A 23,931-nucleotide genomic window follows, 5' to 3' on the forward strand; every position below is an offset into this window, starting at 1 on the left:
AGTTTAAGCTCCCTACGTGGGCGTTGAGTACAGACCATCTCTTTCTCTGTCGCTCTCTCTCTCTCAGTGTCTGTGTATATCTATCCCTTTCAAAAGTATCTTCAATTGTTGTGCGCTGCGCTGATTAATCATGTTACCACTGACAGCTCAACTTTGCGGGCAAGCTGCTTATTAAATTGGCTTAAGATTGCTAGATAAACGTAATAAAAAACGCACAGCAACAGCCAGAGCCAGAGCTACAGCCAGAGACAGAGATACAGATACAGATACATCAACAGACACATGCAGAGTACGTGTAGGTATGAGGACCCCACAAATTGATAAATGCACAAATCGCAGTCGCAGTCGCTGTCGCTGTCGCCGTCAAAGGTTTTCTCAGTGCACCCACTTGAAAGTCGAGTCGGAACAAAAGCGAATTTCATATGAAATTGATGCGATTTCAGTCAGATCGCGTGTGCCTGCCCCCCCGGACTGATATCGCTTATTATTATTTTCAATTAATTTGTGCGCCTTTTGTTCTGCTTATTTAAGAGGCGAATCATTAAAAAACACAAAGCCAAATTGTGCATACAAATACTTGCATTTAATTCAATCCCCATGTGGGTGTAGCATTATGCGAATCTGGTAAATATGTCAGTGGAACGCTTTACATATACTACACGTTTATATAGGAAGACAATTAATGCGGATACGTACTCTAATTTATCTAGACTTCAGTCAATTACCATTTCTTTGTTGTTTTTCAATTTATTATTGAAACAATCAAAAATTATAAAAAAAACTATCACTGATGGATTTGAACCGGTGTCTATTTGCTTGTAAGTCCGACTCACATTGATTGAAATTGTATAGAAAGTCTAACATGAAAATATTTCTTATCTGATATTCTACAAAGCTCATCTTGAACTTTTAAAGAAGACTGGTGGTTTTGATTGACTTTATCTATATCTTGTTATTTTCATATATCTGTTATTTCACATTTAACATAGTTATAGGGTGCCTCTTGCTGTGCGACTCGGTATCTTTTAGCTGAACAGTATTGTTGTTCTCGGACATACCCTATCTACATAATTCATATATGAATGAATTCGTTCCCCTTGCCTGAATGACTTCATTAAAACTCGTTGCCCGTTTCAAATCCGTTTCGAATTGCGCTTCGGTTATTGGAATATGCGAGTCGAATGAGCGTATTGCTGGGTGACAGCTCCAATGCAAATATAGAACAATATAATGTTGAATAAAGCTTCTAGAAATTCTTCTGATTCGGTCTTTGAGTTGGGAATTTCACTCTTTGGCCAACTTCTTAAGCTTCCGCAACAACTTTTACTTTCAGGCGGGCAGGCAGGGGGGCAGGCCGGCAGGCCGCGTCCAGCTGTGGCACAAGAGACACCCACAACAAGCACTCGCGTGGTTAACCCACACACACATGCCACAAACGAGCGGGTTCATCCATTTTAAGCCAGCTGAAACTTACAAAAGCGCCCATTAGCAAATGGGGGGACGCACTCGTGTCGTGTTTCGGTCGTGTCGTATCGTGTGTTGTTGTCTCGTGTCCGTCTGTGTGTGTGTGTGTGTTGCCTGTCAGACTGACAGAGGGGCGCAGCCGCAGGCACTACAACCGAAACCCAAAAACCGTAAACAGGAACTCCTCTCGCCAAAATGCTAACTGGCCCATGGTTGCCAGACGGGCGACAGACAAGACGCAGCGCGGCGCGGGGCGGGGCAAGGCGACGCGTGTTGCAGCAACTACTTTGCATACACGTTGCACATAAACAACGCTGACTAAAAACGGCGACAACTATAATTAAGCTTAATTGCTGTTTAATGTGAGCCACACAGACAGAGCCAGAGTCAGAGTCAGAGTCTGACTTGGACTCGGCTCGGAGCCGGAGTCGGATGCGGAATTGGAGTTGGAGCTGGAGTTGGCAACCAGGACCGATAGTTTTTAGCATTTGTCAAGCGCCCACGCATTGACAGTGACTGCTAACCATATCACCACACACACATACAGAGGCAAATAAATAAATGCATTTAAGCTTTAATTTAATTATATCTGTAATATGAAAAATGTGCATACAATAAATGGGAGTAAAACCAGGTGTTTGTATAATTGAAAAAGTTGCCTATCTGTTGGCATTATTGTTTTTGGTGTGTGTCGGGCAAATTAATTAGCAATTAAAAATGCGGCCCCGGCAATGGCAATACGTAGCTCTAATCTGTTGTAGAAACACTCGTAATTCATATTTATAAATAGGCAAACATTATTCAAGGTGTCCGCGCTGACTCGAGAACCGTAAATTAAATCAAAATCAAAATGAAAACGATATGGTTAGAATTTATAACGAAAAAAGGTAAAGAATAAATAAATAAGAAAAAAAAGTAAGGAAAAGCGAAATACACAAAAGCCGAAGTTTAAATGCACTTGCGCTGAGTACAGTGAGTCAGAGAATTGTTTTGACGAAGCAAAAATTCATATATTGCAGATAATATGCAAATTTAACTACATTTGTAATAAGGCTTACTTTTTTATATATTATATATCGGATTATTATCTTTCTTTGAAGTTATTAAAAAATAATAAAAAAATAATTTGATAAAAGAAAAAATACTCTTCACGAGATAAAGATTATGTATGTAGATTGGAACTACAGTGAAGGGCACTATCTGCCTTAGTCAAGGGACTCCTGGTAAGGGTATGAGAGCAACAAAAAAACCCATTTGATCCGTGGCCGCCCACAAATTGAACGTCGTACCGTGCTCAGGCCCCGACAGACAACAGCCCCGGCAATTGGAGGTTGGGGTTGCTGCAACTTGCAACTCGGCAGTTGGTGGCCGGCGTGTGACTCAAACCCAGCTGCAGACTGAAGTTGATCGACCGATCGGTCGATTGGCGACCCAGTGGCGACGACTGCCGCTGCATTTGGCAATGAACTTTTCGATATCGAAATATGCATGGGCTAAACAAAAACGCAGATACAGATAAATAAATCGAGCGTGGCGCTGCCAATTTGACTTTGAACTCGGTCAAGTCGAGACACATTTGAAGCTGTTTGCATATTTAATTGAACACCTACAACAACTGCTTGCTTTGTTGCTTTTTGCTGCTTGCAACAACAAGAGCGACAACAAATGGTCTGCAGCTGTGTTGGCATAATAATAAGCATTATAATCAGGCGCAAAAGGCTCAATAGGCCAATTGGCTGCCGGCCAGCTAAGTGTACAGTTACTTTGTCAAAGCGTTAAGTCGTGCCTGACAAAATAATGACCATTTGTGCATAAACTTATGGCCTTTCAGCCAAATCTCATTAAAACCAATGCCTCAAGACAAAAAGCACAACAAAAGGCTCAGCTGGAAGACAGCCCAAACGGAACAAACCAAGAATAATTTCGAATATTAAAATAAATCTTAGTCATAACTCACTCAAAATAAAGTTCTAATTTTAAGTTTTCTGTGCATACATAAATTAATAATAATATGCATTTAACTTGAAAAATTTTAGAGCGTTTTAAAATACCTACGGCCAAGCACAAATCCATTAATGTAATAGAAAATTCTGGCGAGCTAGTGAGTAGCCCCTTTCGAAAAGTTAAAGCTCTGACTGCTAAATTTCTTTTGAATATACGCTTTTATTATAATCTCTGTCAATAATATTATTGAGCTAACGATAAGTTTCGACCAGTGTTGATAGAAATCGCTAAGCTATAAGTCGATGTCTCAATTTATCGGAGTTTTCGACATCGATGCATCGAGCTCTCCTACAAAATTGCAAGCAATTAGAAACAACATTTAACAAGTAATCAACAGTCTTTTCTTATTTTTTCTATATCTTTTTTTTAACCCTCGAATATCCATTAGCTCAGTTCAACCGTTCAGAAGTAAGTTTTTTGCATGGTAGAGTCGACATGAGCGGCATGAGACAGATTTTAAAATCTATATATATTTTATTTTAAAAGTCTGTATATTCTGTATGTTAACCCTCGGCTGGTTCAACTTGCTGAGTAACCAATGAAATGATTTGTGACTTTTAACAGGAATCAACAGATTATATTTTCTCTAAAAATCTAGCGATTTACATTGTAACATCGAAATGAACAATATCGAGTTAAGTTCGATGAAAATCGATATATTGATGTTTCGATAGGTTTTCATTCAACAATTGTTTCAACAATGCTTGCTGTAACTTTCGCAGCTCAATTGAAAAATATAAAAACAAAAACAATATGTTTTCAAAGCAAGCTTTGCCTTTCACTTTGCGAAGCCCCAAAATCATTTCCCATTGAGACTTACGCAGGACGAGCATATACGAAAAATTGCTTACGAAAAAAACAGCTGTGAAAAGTAAGAATTGGCTCATTCAAATTCAAATGCAGCACAGACTCAATGCTTTAACCGATGCTTTACAGCCGTGATAAGTATGCCGCCCAGACGCAGCGAGCGGCTGCGCAAGCTACGTGAGGTTGTGACTTCGGCGGGGCCCGTGGTGGAGTCCAGGGGTGCGCGTCGCCCCCGGCCACGCCCACGACGCGCACGCGCCAGGGTGCCACTGAGTGCAGCAGCAGCAGCAGCAGGAACAGCCAGGACCAACATTGTGGCTGTGGCTGTGGTCGAGCAGCGCCTGAACGAACGCGAGGATGCGCGCACCTGGCTGCAGTTGGAGGCGCAGTCCACAGCCAGGTCGGTCAGCATTAGCAACGGGAACGGGGAAGGCCAGGTGGACGATGTGCTGACACTGCGCCTGTTGTCGCTCTTCATACGCATCGCACTGCTAGAGTCGCCATCGCTGGCCCAGCTGACCCGCCGTAATCCCCATCAGGGAATTAGAAAGCTGTTTAGAATCATACGGTTTCTGTTTTTTAGACGCTAAACATTTCGTTCAATAAATCGATTGCATCGTTCGCCGGACAGGCGCCCCCACGATGATTTCCTGTCCCAAGTTCTTGGATTGCCTATGCTCCTATGCTCCTCATCTGTCTCGCAGGGACTGTCATTTGCGCCGCGTTGCGCCTCCGCATGATTAATTGCCTGGCACGCGATGGCGATGCCAATCGGCTGCCCAAGTGACAAAAATCAATGCACCGCAAATGTGCGAGACTGTGACTGCAAGTGGCACTCGGCAGCCGGCAGTCAGAGGTTGCAGCGACGTGTGAGTTACTCGGAATAACACGGCTCATAAATCTTCAGGGCCCAGATCTCGAGATCTGACGCCCGCCCCCCCTCTTCTTTTTCTGTATGTCATTTGGCAACCTGTGCCCACGCAGGCGGCTCTGGCGGCTTATCAGCTGCCAACTATCGCCAGCCCAGACAATTCTTCTTCGGAATGTAATGTGTAATGAAACGGAAGTTGCCCGACTATCAATCTCAATTAAATTGATTGCCACCGAATGCAGCAGCAATATACCCTTAAATATGTATGGGATGCCACAAGTCAGAATCTTAACAAGAATGGAGTATATCTGAGTGTGCGACTTAGGATACAGTTCTTATGAAGTAGGTGGGTTAATTTGGTTTAAATTACCAGTTTCAATTGGATGAAGCTTAATCAGAATAAACATATACAATGAGTACTTTTCCTTTGCTTGAAAGTGTAAATAATATTTCGTCTTTTAAACTCAAAATATCATTTAATATTTAGTATGTTCCGATTTAACATATCGCAACCTATGCCCAATAAAATAAATATGTATATATGCACTTACCCAAACAATTCGCATACACACGTACTTATTGTCATCTTGTAATGCGAGGAAGACACTTTTATATCAGCATCCCTAGAATAAAGTAGTGAGAGAGCATTAGAAAAGTGGAAAAAAACCGGGGTATAAAGACAGAAAGATGATAGAGCACAAGAGAGCATAGGCAGAGAAATTTTTATATTGTAAATACAACTCGTTAATAAAACACGTTTAATCAATTCAGAAAATCGGGTCTTATTTGAATTTATGAGAATCGCGTAGTAAGGCTAAGGGGTAGTTACCAGAAAAGAGTTTGGTTTGGACTCTAGATCAACTTCGCATCTAAATCTGGCAACATTATTCTTGTATATATGTATATATAACCACATACATGCATGAACACAGAAATACATACATTCATACATACATACACACATACATACGCCTACACCTCCGCCCATTGGTCCTCCTCCTGCTACTCCGCCATGCTCCTTCGGCTCTTCAGCCTCCAGCGTTGAAGCCGCCTGCGCCTATTTCATAGGCGAAGTCTGCAAGTCTTACTTGCATTTTTGAGAATCGAGGAGGAGGGCAGCTTCAATAAATACGTTTTCTTATTTAAATTTGCCACGCAACAAGACAAATTGGACTGTTATTGGTATAGAAATATACATACATACATACATACATACATACATACATACATACATACATACATACATATAGCGGGCACTACTAGGCCTTCCCCGTTTTATACTTAAGATTTTAGATATAACTTTTTCATCCAGTTCCCGTCCATGGAAAGCTTTAGTCTACCCAAACTTTCTTAAACTCCACTTTCAATTCCAACATTTGATTCTTTATACGATGGACTTTTTCATACCACGTATATATATGTATATTTTTAGACTTAGTTTTAAATTCTGTCGATGCTGTCTCTATTACATTATATTTTTTTAATAATCCTGTCTTCACAAGAAAAGGAAAGAAGGAATTACGCAGACATTACAACATTTTCCGTATTTTTTTCTTACATTTATATCCTCAATTACGGCTAATATCATGCTGAAAATAAGTGTAATACCGCCCTAGTATGTTACAATTTTCATATATTATTTGCAGTTTAAGCGGACATGGCCTTAGCATAAATTTGAGCCACGGCAGCAGCAATTTTTTTTTTTTTTTGGCATAAAGCGAGTTGACAATCCAACAGTTAGTTGGCCAAATTGCGCACATCCGTTGGATTGGCAAAGGAGCCGCAATAATTTGCAGCAATATGGCTAAAATAAACGCGACGCGTCGTTGGTGTTGGCTGTTGGGTCTCTGCGACCTGGCTGAGAAGTGGCAATAAACAAAGCCAAGAGCACGCGTTATTTTGTGCACATTTCCATGCAAATGGTGGCGGCAAATCAGCGCAAATGAAAGAAGCAGCGACAACAACATGCAACCGCATGAGCAATTGCCAATTGCGTGTTGCACAATCATTGGGAGCAGAGTCAGAGTCAGAGTCAGAGGCAAGCCAACTGGCGGCCTACACACCAACCGAGCAGAACCCAAGAACATGACATCAAATGGCAAACAAAGCGCAATTACATGGAGCGACAAGCCGAAATGCGAATGCGAATGCGAAGTGTCGCATCGAAGCACTCGCACTCGCACTCGCACTTGGAAAACAAACTCAAACCTTAAACTGAGCTGCAGCTGAGCTGCACATGGGCGAGCGAGCCGCATTAAAAGCCCACAACAAAGCCGGGCTGACTCACATTGGCAAGAGATGCGTTGGACGTTGGACATGGAATGGGCATTTGGTATCGGCATTGGTATCGGTATTGGTATCGGCATTGCCATCGAAGCTATATGACTGTTGCACGCCAGCTCAAAACTAAACGCTGCTAAACTCAAAAGCGAGACATTTATCACACTCCTCGGGCCAATGGGCTGCTCCTAATGCCTGCTAATTAATGATAATGTCAGTAACGTATGTGGCTGGCCTCGTTGCAGTTGCCAGTTGCCACAGTCGCCACAGTTCCACAGGTCATCAGTTAACGTTTTCATTAACCATATGTCACACGCATGTCCTAGAGGGCTGGCAACCCTCCTACGCGCAACCCTCGCGGCACGAGGAACCCTTGAAAATTAAATTATGCGCTCGGTCGCGTGTCCTCCTCGAGTTCACAGTCGGCAAATGATGAGTCAAAATACATAAAAAAAAAGAAAACTAAATGAAAATGAAAATAAAATGCATAGCTCTCTATGCCTGCCCCGCAGCCATCGCAGCCATCATTCCCTCCACACGCTAAGAGTTCCCATTTGTGCCCATTTCTCGCTTTTTTTCACATAAATTTCAGAAGCTCTTCGCCCAGTTGGGCAGTTGGTTTGGCTTGTGTCGGCCAGTTGTGCAAACTGTTTGCAGTGCGGCGCGTGTTTCGGGCCAAAAAGGTGTTAAAACTGTGCCGCAAAATTGTTTTTGTGTCCAACACAGCCTGGGGTTGTTTTAATGACCGTCTGACTTTTTGGCTCGACTATCTCATGATGAACCCGATATAATTACGCATTTTGTCGACAATGAAGTTTATGTTCTTTTACGAGGCGCGTGCCGGATATGTGGCTGAAAGGTGGGCAAGTATTTTTTACTTTTTTATAAAACCAAGACACGCAATACTTGAACTGGGGGTTAATATTTCTGGTTTCCTCGTTTATACGCTGCGAGGCGCTACATAATTATAGGAGGGCACATATTTGGATGAGCTCTGAATGGGAAGTTAATTTTTGGGGTCAAAAACTGAGAATCAGATTTACAATAATATTACTTTGAAGAATAAGTGGAATTTAAAAATGGTTTCTAAAAGATCTGTGTTAATTACGAAAGCTGATAATGCCCGATTGAAGGCACGTGTTTGCATGATGTCATCGATTCCTTTGGATAACCTTCACATAGTTTGAGAATTGAATTGCGAATTCTCAATCGTATTTCATAAGCCATTTCGTAATCGATTTGTACGCCTTCAACTCTAACATCAAGTTAACCCAATTAACTATTAACCTAATTTACATACAAGCCACCAGCCAAGTCTAATGCCAAAAAATTTGCACATCACGCCGCATAGTTCACATAATTAGCCCAAAATAAAAACTGAAACTCACGCATTTGGTTTGGCAAAAAAAAAAAACAAGAAAACATAAAGGCATTGGGAATTGGCAGCTTCAGTTACATAATCGTTGGATGTGGCTGATTGATGGATTGGCGAGAGATCAAAGTGAATCAGAGTCAGAGCTGAAGGAACCACTTGCTTGATTCAAAGACTAATTCAATTGCTTTATAATTGAACTAAGGAGGCGCGACGAGACGCTGAGCCACATTTTGGACTTGGAGCTGATTTAATGAGTTAGCTTCGAGACGCGGACACCGAACCACACCACAACACACCACACACATGCTGGCTCAGCAGGTTTACTCGCAGGTTGGCCAAGTTAATAATTTAATGGTCAACGTTGTAATTTTTCCACAAAATTGATCAATAATCGCTGGCGCAAGGCCCGAGCCGCGTCCAATTCAATTCAATGAGATTCAATTCAATTGCAATGCAATTGTAATTGAAAAATCGAATTTAATGCCGAATTAATAGAAAAATTTGTTGTGGCGTGCGGCATGCGGCGTGCAGCGTCGCGGCATGCCGCTGAAGCTGTTGAAATTTTGTGGATGCGATTCATTTGCCGCATGATGGATAGCCCTAGTCATTAGCTTAGTTGTGGGCGTGCCAGCGCCCACGCTAATTAGGCCCCAACCCCTTGGCCCACAGCTGCCAGACAAATGCGAATTTATACGAGGTCTTAAGCATTAAAAACTATCTCGAAAAGCTTAAAATGTTTTCGCTGCCGCGTGTCCTTTGTTTAATTAGTGCGCTAAAAAATTATCAAAAAATATGAAAAAAAAATATTTATATATACTTATAAATAAATGAGTAAAAAAGATGATCACATAAATATTTAAGCGGATTATGCGGCGATTTATCAAAAGCAATTAAAGAGCACCGAAAATGAGTTATTTTTTATACGATTATTATTTCAGATGTTGTTGTTGATGTTCGTTCGTGGAATGCGCTTTGATGACAAATAGTAGCAAAAATGTTGCGCCATCAATTTGTTGCTTGTGCTTAGCAGGAGGAGGAGGAGGGGGAGGTCGGCGAGACAAAATGTTTATAATGCTGCTAAAAGCATGTCAGTACGAGTATCTCGCAGATACAAATCAGAAAGCGGCCCGCAAGCAAAGTGGGCCACGATGCGGCAACCGCAGCCAATTCAGGCTGGCAGCTGGGACAGCCTGGTAGCCTGCTAGCCTGGTAGCCAGGTGACCAGGCGGCGGCGGCGTCGTCGGCGTCGTCGGCTATCTGTGCAGATCAAAGCCGCTTGAGAAATCTGTGAGATATACGAGTATATTTAGCAGCTCCCGTGGCAAGTGGAGGCCAAGTCTTTAGCTTAAATACTAATTACCCTATGGGGAGCTGTGCCTGCACTGCCGGCTTATCGCCGCAGGAGCCACCACCACCACCGCCAAGTCGTGAGTCGCAGGTCCCAGTTTCATTTGCAGTTGCAGTTGCAGTTTCAGTCTGCACTACACTACAGTCAACACCGTCTGCGCGGACCACAGTTGCACAGAGCTCCACGAGTCTGCAGTCTGCAGTTGGCAGTGTGCGTCGTGCGACGCGTCGTCAATATTTGTCAAACTGTCATTCGGTTTGACATTTACGTTTGATCAACACCAGGCCAGCAACTGGCCCAGTGGCTGTTGTCCATGTCCGCTGGATGCTAGCTGCTGGCCACACGTTGCAGTTCCAGGAGCCGCTTACCGTCCGCTTTGCCGCGTTGACACAGCCAGATAAAAGCCAAAGCGAAAACTAGCCCAGCTCCGATTTTTCAATGTGTGGCAATTTAAAGGCGACACATTAACGAGCTCGAGACAACGTGAGTGTCGCTTTTGTTATACACTGCTCCACATAAGTGGAGTCTGCAGTCTGTGAGTCCGCAACTGATCCCAGCCGCAGATAAACAGCTGCTTCTACACTTAAAAGCTGGAGTGCAAAACCAAATACAGCTAACGCATGTAATGATAAGCCCCGATATCAGCCAATGATAGCCCACTTATGTTAAACACTGTTCGAAGTGAAATGCTAATTAATATAATAAAAGATCACGATATTAAATATTAATAGCTTCACGATCGTTAAGACCAGCACATTTATTTAGTATAAGCTAAAGGCTATAAAAAGAAATAGAGAAAAAACCTTCAGGTAATCCTATTATCATGTCTTATTTAAACGCCTTCCAAAAAATTATATTTTAAGGCAAAATATACTTTTAAAGCATAAGCTTCTTGCGGGGTAAGAGGCTTTTAAATAATGAATATGTTTAAAGAATGAATATGTGAAAGAAATTCAATATTGAAACTAATATATAGTTGATAGAAGAAATTTCATATTGAAATTAAGTGTTGATTTAAGCATTCTACAAAATATTTTAATACGTCTTAATTTTTTTGTAGAAAACATTTTGCAAACAAGTATTTAATGTTAAGATTTATAGTTGATTGTTGTAAGATAAAATCTTTAATTTTAATAGAGTTTATTTTTTACTCTTTATTATTATTATTGGTATAGGATATAATTTTAAAGCTATGACGGCTATGACATTCATAAACTAGCCTCGGTTTGGAACCCGAATTCTCTTGGATGAGTTGCAAATAGCTAGTCACATATAGAACTCATCTTCAGCGATATTTAACTGTTTATACCCTTGTAGAGGGTATTGGAATTTTGTCATGAAATGTGTAACGCATAGAAGGAGACATATCCAACTCCATAAAGTATATATATTCTTGATCAGTATCTACAGCTAAGTTGATATATCCACGTTCTTTCATCCGTCTGTCCGTCTGTTACTATGCGAGCTAGTCTCTCAGTTTTAAAACTTATTTCTATTGCAGGCAGTAAATATGTCGGAACCGGATCGGACTACTAAATCCAATAACTGTCATAAGAACGATCGGTACAAAAGTAGGTTCTTGTAGGTACAACTTTTTTGCTTTTTAAGATGTTTTGAGCAAACTCGCCATTTATGTTACATTAAGCTATGCGATATTTTCTGATTTATATAAATCCAACTAATTTATACAAATCTAGTATAAGCTCTCGAAATTGAAGAGCAATATAACTTTCGATTAGCTTCTTAGCTAAGAAACTTAGGCACAAATGCCAAGTGGCAATCTCTTGACTAACTCAATGCTTGGCTATAAGAGATGCTCAGCATCAATTGCTCACCTAATTGGCTACCAGTTTCTGTGCTTCAAGTGATTTATGAATCAAGTAAAAAAGTTCATCACACATAAATCATAATTTTAATAGCACTTCAGGCTGAATACATTGTGTGATTCTTGAGCCAAGTGAAATTGCAATCAATCCCAGGCTGCTGGAATTGCAACACCTTCGGTCAGCTCTTGCCCCCCAGCTACCTTTCCCCTCTCTCGCTGTGTGTCTTTCCTTATCTCTCTGTCATCTCATTAGTCGCTGATTGATTGAGGCGGCCAAAAGTGCACAAAAAACGTGACCTTCATGTGGCTAAAAATGCGGGCAAATAAACTTCCGTTGCGTTCGAGCCAGTCGCTGTTGGCAGTTGGCAGTTGGCCACTTGGCCACTTGGCACACTTTTACTTGGCTCATCTCCTGGCCCGGCTGTGTCCAGAGTGAGTCATTGCCAAAGTTGGCCAAGTTCAGGCGCAGCTGGAGGCCCCGCGTAGCCTCGAGACCCGGCACGCTAAATGTTATTTTATGCTGCGTAAGAATTTGTTAACGGGCATGTTTAGGAGCGCCTCGCCTCGCAGCCGCGACTAAACACAGCACAACAGAAAACAGACAGCATTTATATTTTTGTGAATGAACTCAAGAGTTTCACCGTGCCGCCGCTGTGTTCGGGTCTTTGGCTTGAGAACATGCGTGGCGTGTGGATTTTTATGTTCCATCAATGAAATGGCATTTAATTAGCATAATTTTTATTGATCGAAACTCGGAAACAACAGCAACAACAACAGATACAAACGATAGCCGATCACTGTGGCAAGTTCTTTCAACTGGCTGGGCGCTAATTAGCATAATGCGCACATTCAAATCTTTGGCATAGATTGGGCCCTCCATCTCCTCCAAAGGGCAAACAAAAGCTCTTAACCAAAAAAAAAAAAAAATGTGTGTTGCGGTCAACGTAGCGTGGGCTTTAAATCGCCGCATGGTTAGTAGTGAAATATACATATGTATCCAGCATATCCATGTCAAGTGTTTGCCGCAGCCAGCGAAATTATGATTGAAATTTAGATAGGGCTCCAGCACAGGTGACATACACATGCCACATACCATATCTCTGGCATACGATCTTGCATAAGTTGTGCCTGGGCTTTTGCGACGCTGACATCACTGCATTATTCATGGATGCCCTATAGCGCCCGAGAGTCTCGAAGTTGTTGTCAACTTGTCGGCCAAGTTAAATCCCAGATCGATATGGCAATGATATTAGATGCGAGAGAGAGAGAGTGTCAGCTCATAAAACCACTTACAGCTAGCGCTCTAAATCGCTAATCGCTGAACTTGATCAGCTTAGAAAGCAAATCAATTACAGCTAGAGATGAAACCAGATGCAAGGCTTAAGTTGCCTTTAATTCGGTCCAAATCGGATGGCATAAACCCTCAGCTAGACAGCTGTCAGAAGTAAAATAGAATTTAAATATACACTCAAAAAAGTTGTATCTCATTTTGTGAAATTTGCTATCAAAAATTTTCTTAAAAAATGAAAAAAAAAATATTTCCAAATTTAGGAAAATTCCATTTTTGAGCGCATCAGTATCTTCAATATTTTTCCGGCAATACCATAATTCGCTAATAAATAAATTCTCCTTTGCTATAATGTAATTTTTCCATCATAAATCATGATGCAATCAAGAGTTCCATCAGTGCTGGGCCAGAGTATAAATCTATGTAGTTTTTCTCATGTGTCATAAGTTTATAAACAATTTTTTCTCATTTATTGCAATAGTTTTTTCCTTAAGTTTTTTTTTTTAGCACACTTTGATTTATTGTGTGTGTAAAGTGTCACGCGGGCGACAACAGCCACCGCTGTGACTGTGACTGCGACTTTGACATGTCACACAATGCGAACACACAAACAGATACAGATACAGATACATTTATAGATACGGCTACAGCTATAGCTACAAATAGACTTGAGACGCTCTGCGATGTCTGGAAATGTCATATTGCAATGCATATTAAATGTAAACTGTAAAACTAATAGAATTTAGCGCCCCGACACGAGCAGCAAATGACAGCGATTACAATTATGACAATTGGAAAGGTTGGCCAGGCCAACTCAAAGTTGGGCTCAGCTGCGACTGCGGCTGCGACTGCAACTGCAATTGCATCCGAGTCGCAGTTGTTGTTGCAGTTGCAGTTGACTCTCCATTTCGTTGCTGTTGAGTGTTGGCGTCATTTGTTGTGCGGGTGTGTGTCAAAGTTATCTGCACTCACACTCTGAATGATTTCCCACGATTTGCAAATCTGAATGCTTGCCAAATCCGAATGAATCAAAATCCGAATCGTTGTTGGGCCAAAGTGTGAGTCATTTTTCAAGACAATAACTTGTAAGAAATGTTTACGTTTTTTGGGCAATAAAAGAGCAGCTACGAAAATATCTAGACTTGAAATTGTTGTTTTGTAAACATAAAGCAAAAACTAAACCACAGAAATCAATAAAAAACAGCGGATAAAAAGGAGCAGCAGCAGCAGCAGCAACAGCAACTGCATCAACAACAACTCACAAGCCATTGCGCAGGCGTCTCGGACACCCGAGGGGCACAGGGTGGGGAATTGCTGGGCCTGCGGGGTGAGGCTGTCTAGCTTAGCTCTGCAATTGAGCAATTGAATTCGCACGCTTGCGCGCCTTTTTTCGCCAGCTGTTGTTGCTGTTGTTGTAGCTGCTGCTGTTGTTGTTGTTGCTGCTGCGGCGGCGGATGTCGCAGACACATCTCGGAAGTTTGCCAATGTCGTTGTTGTTATTGTTGTTGAGAAAAGCCAAACAAAAAAGAGTGCCAGCTAAGATATTACAAAAATCAATTACCAACACCTCAAAAAGTTGTTGCCGTTGTAGATGTTGCTGCTGTAAATATTGCCTCTGCAGACACAGCAGCAACATTAACAACGACGACGACGACGATGACAACAACAACAGCACAGTTGAACAAGAAAACAAAATGAACAGAAATCTTACGAACTCTGAATACTCTAATAGATTGGGGTTGGAAATAGAAGCGTAAGAAATATAGAATGGCATCAAAAAATACTGAAATAAATTTAAGCATAAATTAAAATGTATTCAAACAGAAAATATGCCACGAAATATATATTCTTAGTACACAAGTAATGAATAGACCACAAATTCTTTTCTTCGATTTAAGATCAAATTTTCTTTTAGATTTTAAACTTTAAGACTTAAAGAGATTTTAAAGTTAAGGGTTGTTGGTGTACGGAGTACAAAATAACCAAAGGCGAAATAATGCTAATATTTATCCTTGAATGTTTTTCGAAATGCTTTATTTAGATTTTTATATACATTAAGTATACTTTAAAGAAAAATGAAAATAGACACAAACAATATTTCAAGTCGTCTTTAAAAAAAACCTGGTCTTCATAATTTTAATAAATTGATTTTTAGCATTTCAAATATTAATTTTTGTAAGCCAAAAATGTGTTCAATAAAGAAATCTCTGTAAGAATATGCATTTTTTAAATTTTCAGAACAAAGAAGTTTACTTGGGCAATTGGAAAATGTAAGGAACTCGCTTTTCTAGGGTACACAAAATAAGGCAAACGTGCGTGGTTGCTGGTAATAGACACAATCATAAAAATGAAATATATCTGAGAATCTCTCATGACGTTTGGCTGGCGAGGCGAGACTTGCGCAACGTTGTCGACGTCGTCTCCTAAGCTGGGCTGCCTCATCAGCAGCAGAGCAGCAGCAGCGGAAAGAGCAGCAGCAGCAGCATCGGCAGCAGAGCTGCAGAAGATGAAGCAGGAGTGGTTCGGCTGTGGCTCGGTTGGAGGTTGGAGGCTGGAGGCTGGCCGCCAGCGCTCGTCGATGTCGATAGCCAAAAATGGTAAATGTGGTAAATGGGATAAGGCAGAGCCACGCGTGGGCTGTCAACTAGCAGCTCGCAACTGGCAACTCTCAACTGGCAACTGCCAACTGGCAACTGGCTGGGCTCACGTGTGCAGCGGTTGAACGGGGGCAGCAGCGGCTGCTTCTCAATGGGCAGCCCAATAACAGGCAGGCATTGCATAAGACACGCTTGGGGGTGCACGCTGCCAGCTCCTGCTGTTGCCTGCAAATATTTAAATTATTTCATCGCATAACCAAAATGACCAGCAGGCATGCAGAGAGTCTCCAAGTGGCGCACACACACAAACACACGCACGCGCACAGACTCTTGGCCAAAAACAAAGTTGTTCATAATTCATGGAAACGCCAAAAGCCTCCGACTGGCAACCCGGCAGCCTGGCAACCCGGCAGCCTGGCAACCCGGCAGCCTGGCAGCCACCCAGCCAAGAGTCTGGGCGCGCGATTTGCGTTTAACAATTATTATTGGTGATTAACACGGCATGTAAAGAGCACGAAGCCGCGAGGGGGAGCTGCAGCACAGAGCGGGGGCGAACAACCTTCGACACCTGCAGCCAAGTGGTTGCAGCCGGGTTGCATTGGTTGCATTGGTTGCACTGTTGCCTGAGCTTGGCTCGCTGGTGGCTCGCTGAATCGCTGACTTGCTGGCGGCATGTGGAGCGCCACGTTCGGCTTTTAATTAAAATATTAAACGAAAATGCAACTGCACAAATTGTAACTGGATCACTGAGAGGGGCATTTCGATACACAGACTGCGACCGGGGCTGCGACTCGAGCTGGGGTAAAGGGGCTATGCACGGCGTGATCACTGCGCACGCTTGAGGTTATGTGCAGCCGGGTCAGTGTTGGTATATAACATGTCGAGAACAGAGGCAATTAGTGTAACATTGATAAGCCGCAAGAGATTGCAGTGGCTGTTGTGACGAACAGTGTTGCAAAGTGCCGCTAAGATGGCATTTGACATGGTTCCGAAAAGCTAAGAAAAGCGGTAAGGCGTATGGATTCTTTTGACAGTGAGAGTTGTATTGTAGTAGGGAGTATAAAAAACATAAGAAATAAAAGAATAGGAATTCTATTTAAAGAAATAGTTAATTTTTAAGTCTCCAACGATGGCAATTGTGTACACAGTAAACAGTGTTGAAAAGTGCGTTTGATGTGGCAGATGACATGGTTACGCAGAGCGGAAAACAAAGCTGCTAGGATTTGAATTCTTTTGAAAACGGGAGTTGTGTTGGAGTAAAAAGTATAAAAAACAAATGAATAAATATGTATGATTCGGTGTTCAGCCCCAAGAGATGGCTGTGGATAATAAGACGAACAGTGTTGCAAAATATCTTTATGATGGTGTGTGACATGTTAAATAACGTTAAATAATTGGAGTACGATTCGAGTAAAAAGTATAAGATTTATTAAATGAAATAGTTCAATAAAACTTAAGAAAGCTTAAACTTAATGTTTCCAATCCAAGCCAGGATCCCAACTTTAACAGCTTGGGCAATTAGATTAGTCATCTAATTATCCTCTTTATTGAGTTAATATCATTTTGACTGTCAATTGCCAACAAAAGTTCTACTAAATCATAGAAATAAACGTGACACTTTATGTGTTTGTATAATAAAACCTGGTTATTGGACAATTGAAGCTGTCTCTCGTGTAAATTTAAAAAGTTAACTCGTAAATGATATATAAACACAGACAATGCTGCAATAAAAATGCTATGAGAGGAGGGGAAAGCTGGTTGGGGTGCAGAGGTGGGGGGGACATAGGTGCTATGGACAAGGATGCTGCGCATAAAAAACCAATAAATTTCAAATGTCGGCATTTAAAGCGCACACTTTAATTAAAGTTAGTTTGAAAAGTATGCGCTCAGCTGGCAATTTCTGCAACGCTCCGCAACGCGGACAACAGATTCGAGTGGCGAGCTACAACTGTACATGGACATAACAGCAGATCGTGCGGAACATGGCAAATCTTTGGGCTGTCGCACGACGGGTAAGAGATATACAAACACTCTGTCGCCGTAATTCAGTTGGCAGTCAGGGGAAACAATCCGGCTGCCGTCTTTGGACTGCCGTTTACCCGTAGCTCGTAGCTCTCGGCTCTCAGCTCGTTGCACGTCGCACGTTGCTTGAGCTTCGTTTAGCGCACAGATTTATGGGCTGGATTGATCGATGGCTGCAGTTATCATTCAACAATTATAAAGCCCCGGAATCGGGAGAGCGAGACAGAAAGAGAGAGAACCGCACACGAATTATTATTGACTGACAAATTAACGAGCACGCCGCGCACTTCATCTACTTGGGGGGACTTGCGACTTGTGACTCGCTCGATTTGTGTCACTGAAATTATGTCAAGCACTTCGGCACGGTAGCTTACAATGAGCATTTCTTATGAATATAAAAAAATAAAAGTAATAATAATAAAAATGAAATTAATTTTTATACATTTTTCTTAAAGGGTTTTGTTTTTGTTTTTTGCGCCATAAAAATAACAACAGAGCCAACGAGAATTGTATAATGAAAATCAACTGAAAGCTGATTTCCAAAGAGAGACAACAACAACAACTAAAAGCAGCCCAAAGAAATCCATGAATAATCTGGACAAAAATCAGTACAGCAGCTACAACAACAACAACAACAACTGAGCAACGTCATAAAGCGTGCTGGAATTTTGATAATGAATAAGACGGTGATTGGAACTGTGATTGTGATTGGGTTTGTGAAGACTGTGACTGCGACAGCGACGACTGCGATCAGTCACTGCACAATAATTCCGGCAAACTTTGCTACGCTTTAATTGAAACAATAAACAACAACAATAAAAAAAGCTGACATAAAAACGTTTGGCCCGGCAAATCACACGCTCCAAACATTTTTCACTCTCCGCTCGTATCGGCAAACAACAATCTTGTTTGTTTTTCCCAATCGGTGGCATATTGGTTTTCATATTGGACCAGCACAAAATTTCACTGCATTCACACAGTTAAAAGAGATCTGCTCTTAGGCTTTTATGTGGAGCCCACATTCGTGTAGCAGCGTCAGCCCTGACTTCGTTAGCCGCGACAGGTTGGTCAACAGCTGAGCTGGTCAACAAGTTTGCCCGCCAAATGAAAACAAGTGTCACATCGAGAGTCCGATCCTCAGTGGCAAACGGTAGGCACAAATCTCAGCTAGTTACTAAGTAAGTAAAGTGTGTAAATATTTATTTAATTATGCTCATATTTATGCAAGCCACATTCAATGCTGGCTGGCCCATGGAATGTGAAATGTGCATAGCGCAGCCAAACGAAATTGGAGACACGCTCAGCAGCCAAGCTGCGCGATAATGTTGGGAAAGTTGTTTAAGACAAAAGAAAATCTAAAATAAAAGCTAACCGCTGCTACAGGCTAATAAATATTTTGATTGTTTGCTCAAGTCGATAAACTGATTGGGTTTCAATTTTAATTAAAATACGTCAACTTTAAGCTGACATAAATAGCAAATGGTATCTAGTCCGGATTAAATACTATAAATTTCTTTTATCTAAAATGGTTAAAGCTGGAGCCACAAAATAAATTTTGAATAAGAGATGTGTATTATTTTGAAATGAAAATAATTGAGTTGAAAAGTTGAAGCCATGTCCAAAATGTTTTTGTTCTTCACATTCGATTGAGTTTTTGCAAAGTTATGGAAGTTTGAAAGGATATAAGGGCGTTCACTGGCGACTGTATTTTACGCTTATATTAGATTACAAATAAAATTTTAAGATTCAAATTCAAACAACATATTTTTTCTAAAATGAGTAAGGGGTTAAGCACGATATAATTCAAAAGAAATGACTAATCAATTGTTTTTGCCAATGAATTGAATTTGAATGTGGTCAAGAATGAGTCTGGAGATCAAACCATTTTGGTCAAATGGTCCAATTCATAAAAATCGGTAAACTTTTGAAAAAGTTATGGCCGTTTGTAAGGGGCATTTGCTGGCGAAAAAGTATTTTTAAGATGTCGAACATTTTTGCTTTTTTGAGATGATTTTTGACCGAAAAATGGTTCCTTCCAAGCTTGCGTATTTTATGAATTCTTAGGCCCAAAGTCGATTTAAAGCATAATTTTATTTCTTTATTTACCAATAGAATCTTCGTTGAAACAACGTTTTTATTTTACCTATTTTGACAACCACTTTCGATAAAAAGAAAGATTTGATGATTCCAAGCATGAGTTATCGATAATCCTGAAACTTCAAATTCTCCAATATTAATCGTTGTTTTATTTGGCATTTCAACACACGCACATTAATTTCAACTCTCCCACGACTTATGGCATATTCAACTTTGAAAACTCTATTAACTGCAGCGACCGCAATTATGGTAACCAAATATGAGCGGGCAGAAATGAAATATGAGTTTTTCATATACATATACATAAAGTAGGGGCACGCCAGCGCTGGAGAAAAATCCCCGGAGTGGTAATAAATGTGGCGGCCATTAGAAAACGTTTTGCGCTAATGTGTTACAAATATTTCATGTGCGACTCGCCGAATGTGAATTTCGTTGCGAACAATGTTGACAACATTCGCATATGGTTTGGTTTGAAACGTGTGCAACATTCGGATTTGGGCGATTTGTTTGCCACTTTGCGGTCGCGGCGGCATATGGGAAAGCACCGTTAATGCTCGGCACATTGTTGTGGTAATATGTTTGGTAAATGGCCAAAGCACATTTCTGCTACCGATGGCGACAACAAAACAACTTCATTTCGGCTACCATAAATATTATCGGGTAAGCCCCATTATATGGCCGGAGAGTGCTCGTAATTATTCATATTTGTGGTTGCCTTTGTTGGCGGTTTGTTTGGGGATGCGTTGACCCACTGAGCTCGCATAGAGATCGGCCCATAGCAGCTGCTCGATGCTGCTTTATGTGCCACATCAAATTGTCAGCGACTAGGCAGTAACAACTACAACAGTTGCAGCGGCCACAGCAGCAGCAGCAGCAGCAGCAACAACAGCAACAACATTAGGCACAATATATCTTGCAACACGAGTCAACTGTCGGTTTTTATTGTCGTCTGCTGGCAGGCCAAACATTTCTTTGTTTCGTTTGGCATTTTTGCATTGCAAATTGCCACAAAAATCGCTGCAGCAGCAGCAGCGGCAGCAGCAACAGCACTAGAAAAATGTTGCGGAAAAACTCATAAAAACTGCGGCCTGAAGCTCGCTTCGAGCTCATTTGAAAGTCAAATAACCTGGCCGAACGAAATCAAAAGACAACAAAAACAAAATGCAACTAAGTAAAAACTAAAACTATTACCAAAAAAAAAAACAGAAACAAAATAAAAAGTGCACCGCCAGTCACAGAAATTGCCTGTTTTGCATTCAAGTTTCGGTTATTCGGTTTGATTTCCACCAAAAAGACTCTGGCGAAAATTACTCGCGAAAATGATTTCGCTAAATGCTGCGATTCGGCAAACAGCACCAAAAATGGGCAGCACTCAGACTCAGAGTCGGATTTGGAGGCGAGAGTCGAAGTTAATGCAAAAATGTTTTAATTAATTTACAAAGCATTCGACGAGTTGCCAGAGGCGAGTAGCTCGGCAACAAACAACTCAATAATTCATAAGCGTTGCCAGACTGCGATCTACAACAACAACAACAACAACAACTTCTTCGCTCGATCTGTTTCCTTGGGTCGCTGTTTATCATCAGCTGGCGCTGGGATCTGTGGGCAAATGTCTCTCGGGCAAATGTGTCACGTAGTGCCGGGCGGCGGGCGCTAATGATTTCTGGGATTTCATAAGCGAATGGGTAAGATCTCATTTTCGAGCTGGCGATAACAACAACGCACAGCGACATTGCCATATGGAGTTGTCTCAATGTCTTTTCGCTTCACCTCAGTTTGGTTCGGTTTCGCTTAATTGGCAGCCGACATCCCAAAGATTTTGTGGAGCTTCTCGTACCCCAAAAAAAAACGAGTTCATAATGAATGGCCAACATGGCAAGCGCACGTTTTTCTAGTCGCCTCCCCTCTCCCCTCCGCAAACAACAACAACGAACCTATTTTGATTGTTGTTTGACGCATGTCAATGGAATTGTTGTTGTTGTTGTTGCTGGCGCCACAAAAATGTCAAAAATTGTGCTACACGACGCCGTCGCAGCCGAGCATTGAGCCCAAATGATCAAATGAAGTTGTTTCACTTGTGCGGCACGTGCGTTTACTTTTCGAGTTTCGAGCTTGGAGCCTGAGGTTGAGTCTGTTTCTCTTTTTGTTTTTTTTTTTTCGTTTTTCTGACTAAAGACATGGCCACAATAAAGCGCAAGCTGACATGTCTACGCAGTTGGGTGCCTCCACTAAGCGGCCATTGATTCAATCTAATGATTGCAATCAAAACTAAATCAATGCTAAATCTGACTAGCTCCGATTGATCTACCAAAACCTTTAACATAGATATAGACTTACCGATTGATATTCTGCGGGCATGCCAATATTGAAGAAACATTTAGGTATTTGGCAGTCAATGCCTTTGTTTACGTCTTACGTTCAGTTTTGCGCTAAAATCAGAGAATATATACTATTATAAAAGATATGCCGGAAATTATTATTATATCAAGAGTTAAGATTTGTATATATATATTTTTCTCAAGAGCTACTTAGAATCTTCTTATTATACTTATTTATAATTTTTTTTAATTGTTAATTTATCCAATCATTATTATCATAATTTTCCACCACATGTTATTGCATCAGCTTATGAAATAGTTACCATTCTGCACATCCATACTTTATTTTCTAAATACAAAACCATCCATTCAAATCTTTCTCATGTTTACTTTATTTATCTTGAAAGTTCAACAGATCTTGACATCTCCTTCTTGTATCTGAGCTCTGCGATCTTATTGTTGTTACATCATTACAGAGCTCAACGGCATCTGCTTCATTAGTCGAACAATTAATTTTTCTGCCCGGCTTATCCAGCAGACATGTGTAGGCATTTGCCATATAAGGACCGTCAAGTTGGGCACCAGAAACCCAGGCTACTCCTTCTCCATCTCCTTCTGTTGCCTTCTATTGGCTCCTCGTGAAACCCTGTTGCACAGATGGCACCGCGGGCTAAAATTGAGTAATAGCCCAGCTAACTGCCGGCAACAACAACAATAAAAACAACAACAACAAAGGCAACAGCAAGACCAATTGATTTATTTTATTTTCTATTTTTTATAAGCCGCATGGCAAGTAAACAATTTGCAGCGCCTGGCGAAAAATATGCCAAACTTTAACTGAAACTGAAACTGAAACTGAGACTAAACTAGACAAATACTTGAGCGGAAAGTTAGCTCCACACTTCGTCATCGCGCTGGCAGTTGGATTAATATTGAAATATTGCCGGTCAGGCGACGTAGCCTAGGCGCATGTAAAGTGTACGTGGCCGACAGATGGACGGACAACTGGCCAGGGCCACATGTGAGACGCCGTCAACGGCACAGAGAGCTGGCTCTTTGATTTATGGCCGCAGCGCTAATAAAGACAACAAGCTGCAAGCCAACAAGCCTCGACTACGTACAGAACAGGCAGGATGTGCCGCCGGCGAATGACAATCAAACTCATAGCTGAACCCCAACATGGTCGATGCTCAGGCAGGGGCAGCTCGACTAAGTAGCTGGTACTTGGCCAGCGCATAAAAGGTGTCCAAAGAGTAATCATATTTATATACTTGATAGATGCGCAAGAGCTGCTGTGTTCATTTATCTTCCACAGAGAATATCAAACTTGTATGAGAATATGTTTTGTAATGAGTCAAGTCAAATTTAATGTGGACTAAGCTTCAGATCTTAATTCATTCGATGTCCTTTTTTTAATTAGGTGGCTTATGTGACTTTATGTTTTGCGCTCGTCCTAATCAAATTCAATGCAACCAGCATCAGCTGAAGAACATAAACACTTCACTGAGATGCTCGTCAAGTTCGTTGCCTAAGTCTTTTGTTTTAATTAGGTAACTTCTGAGGCTTTAATATGTAGAGCGATAATGCTTAGAAAATAAATAAGAATAAAATTCCATGTAGAGAAACATCAGCTGG

The 23,931-nt window shown here is 41.3% G+C and overlaps 1 protein-coding gene and 1 long non-coding RNA gene across 2 annotated transcripts in view; one reads left to right on the forward strand and one right to left on the reverse strand.

The window, feature by feature from the left end:
• The window catches only part of LOC135435701 (uncharacterized), a 52,870-nt gene extending 30,419 nt beyond the window's left edge, over positions 1–22,451 (reverse strand). Inside the window, exons 1-2 of the long non-coding RNA XR_010437414.1 lie at positions 22,316–22,451; positions 5,698–5,769 (exon numbers count right to left, since the gene is read on the reverse strand). This is a non-coding gene — a long non-coding RNA (uncharacterized LOC135435701). The remainder of the gene's footprint in view (positions 1–5,697; positions 5,770–22,315) is intronic.
• Positions 4,215–4,918, forward strand: LOC135435695 (uncharacterized). Its single transcript, XM_064692862.1, has 2 exons — positions 4,215–4,339; positions 4,405–4,918. The coding sequence occupies exon 2, from the start codon at positions 4,416–4,418 to the stop codon at positions 4,863–4,865; it is 450 nt and encodes a 149-aa protein (XP_064548932.1). The 5' UTR covers positions 4,215–4,339; positions 4,405–4,415; the 3' UTR covers positions 4,866–4,918.
• Positions 22,452–23,931: the final 1,480 nt, after the last annotated feature.

Source organism: Drosophila montana, unplaced genomic scaffold (genome assembly GCF_035044405.1).
Source record: "Drosophila montana isolate Dmon_TW-CO22-7 unplaced genomic scaffold, ASM3504440v1 contig_3661_1, whole genome shotgun sequence".
Lineage (NCBI taxonomy): Eukaryota > Metazoa > Arthropoda > Insecta > Diptera > Drosophilidae > Drosophila > Drosophila montana.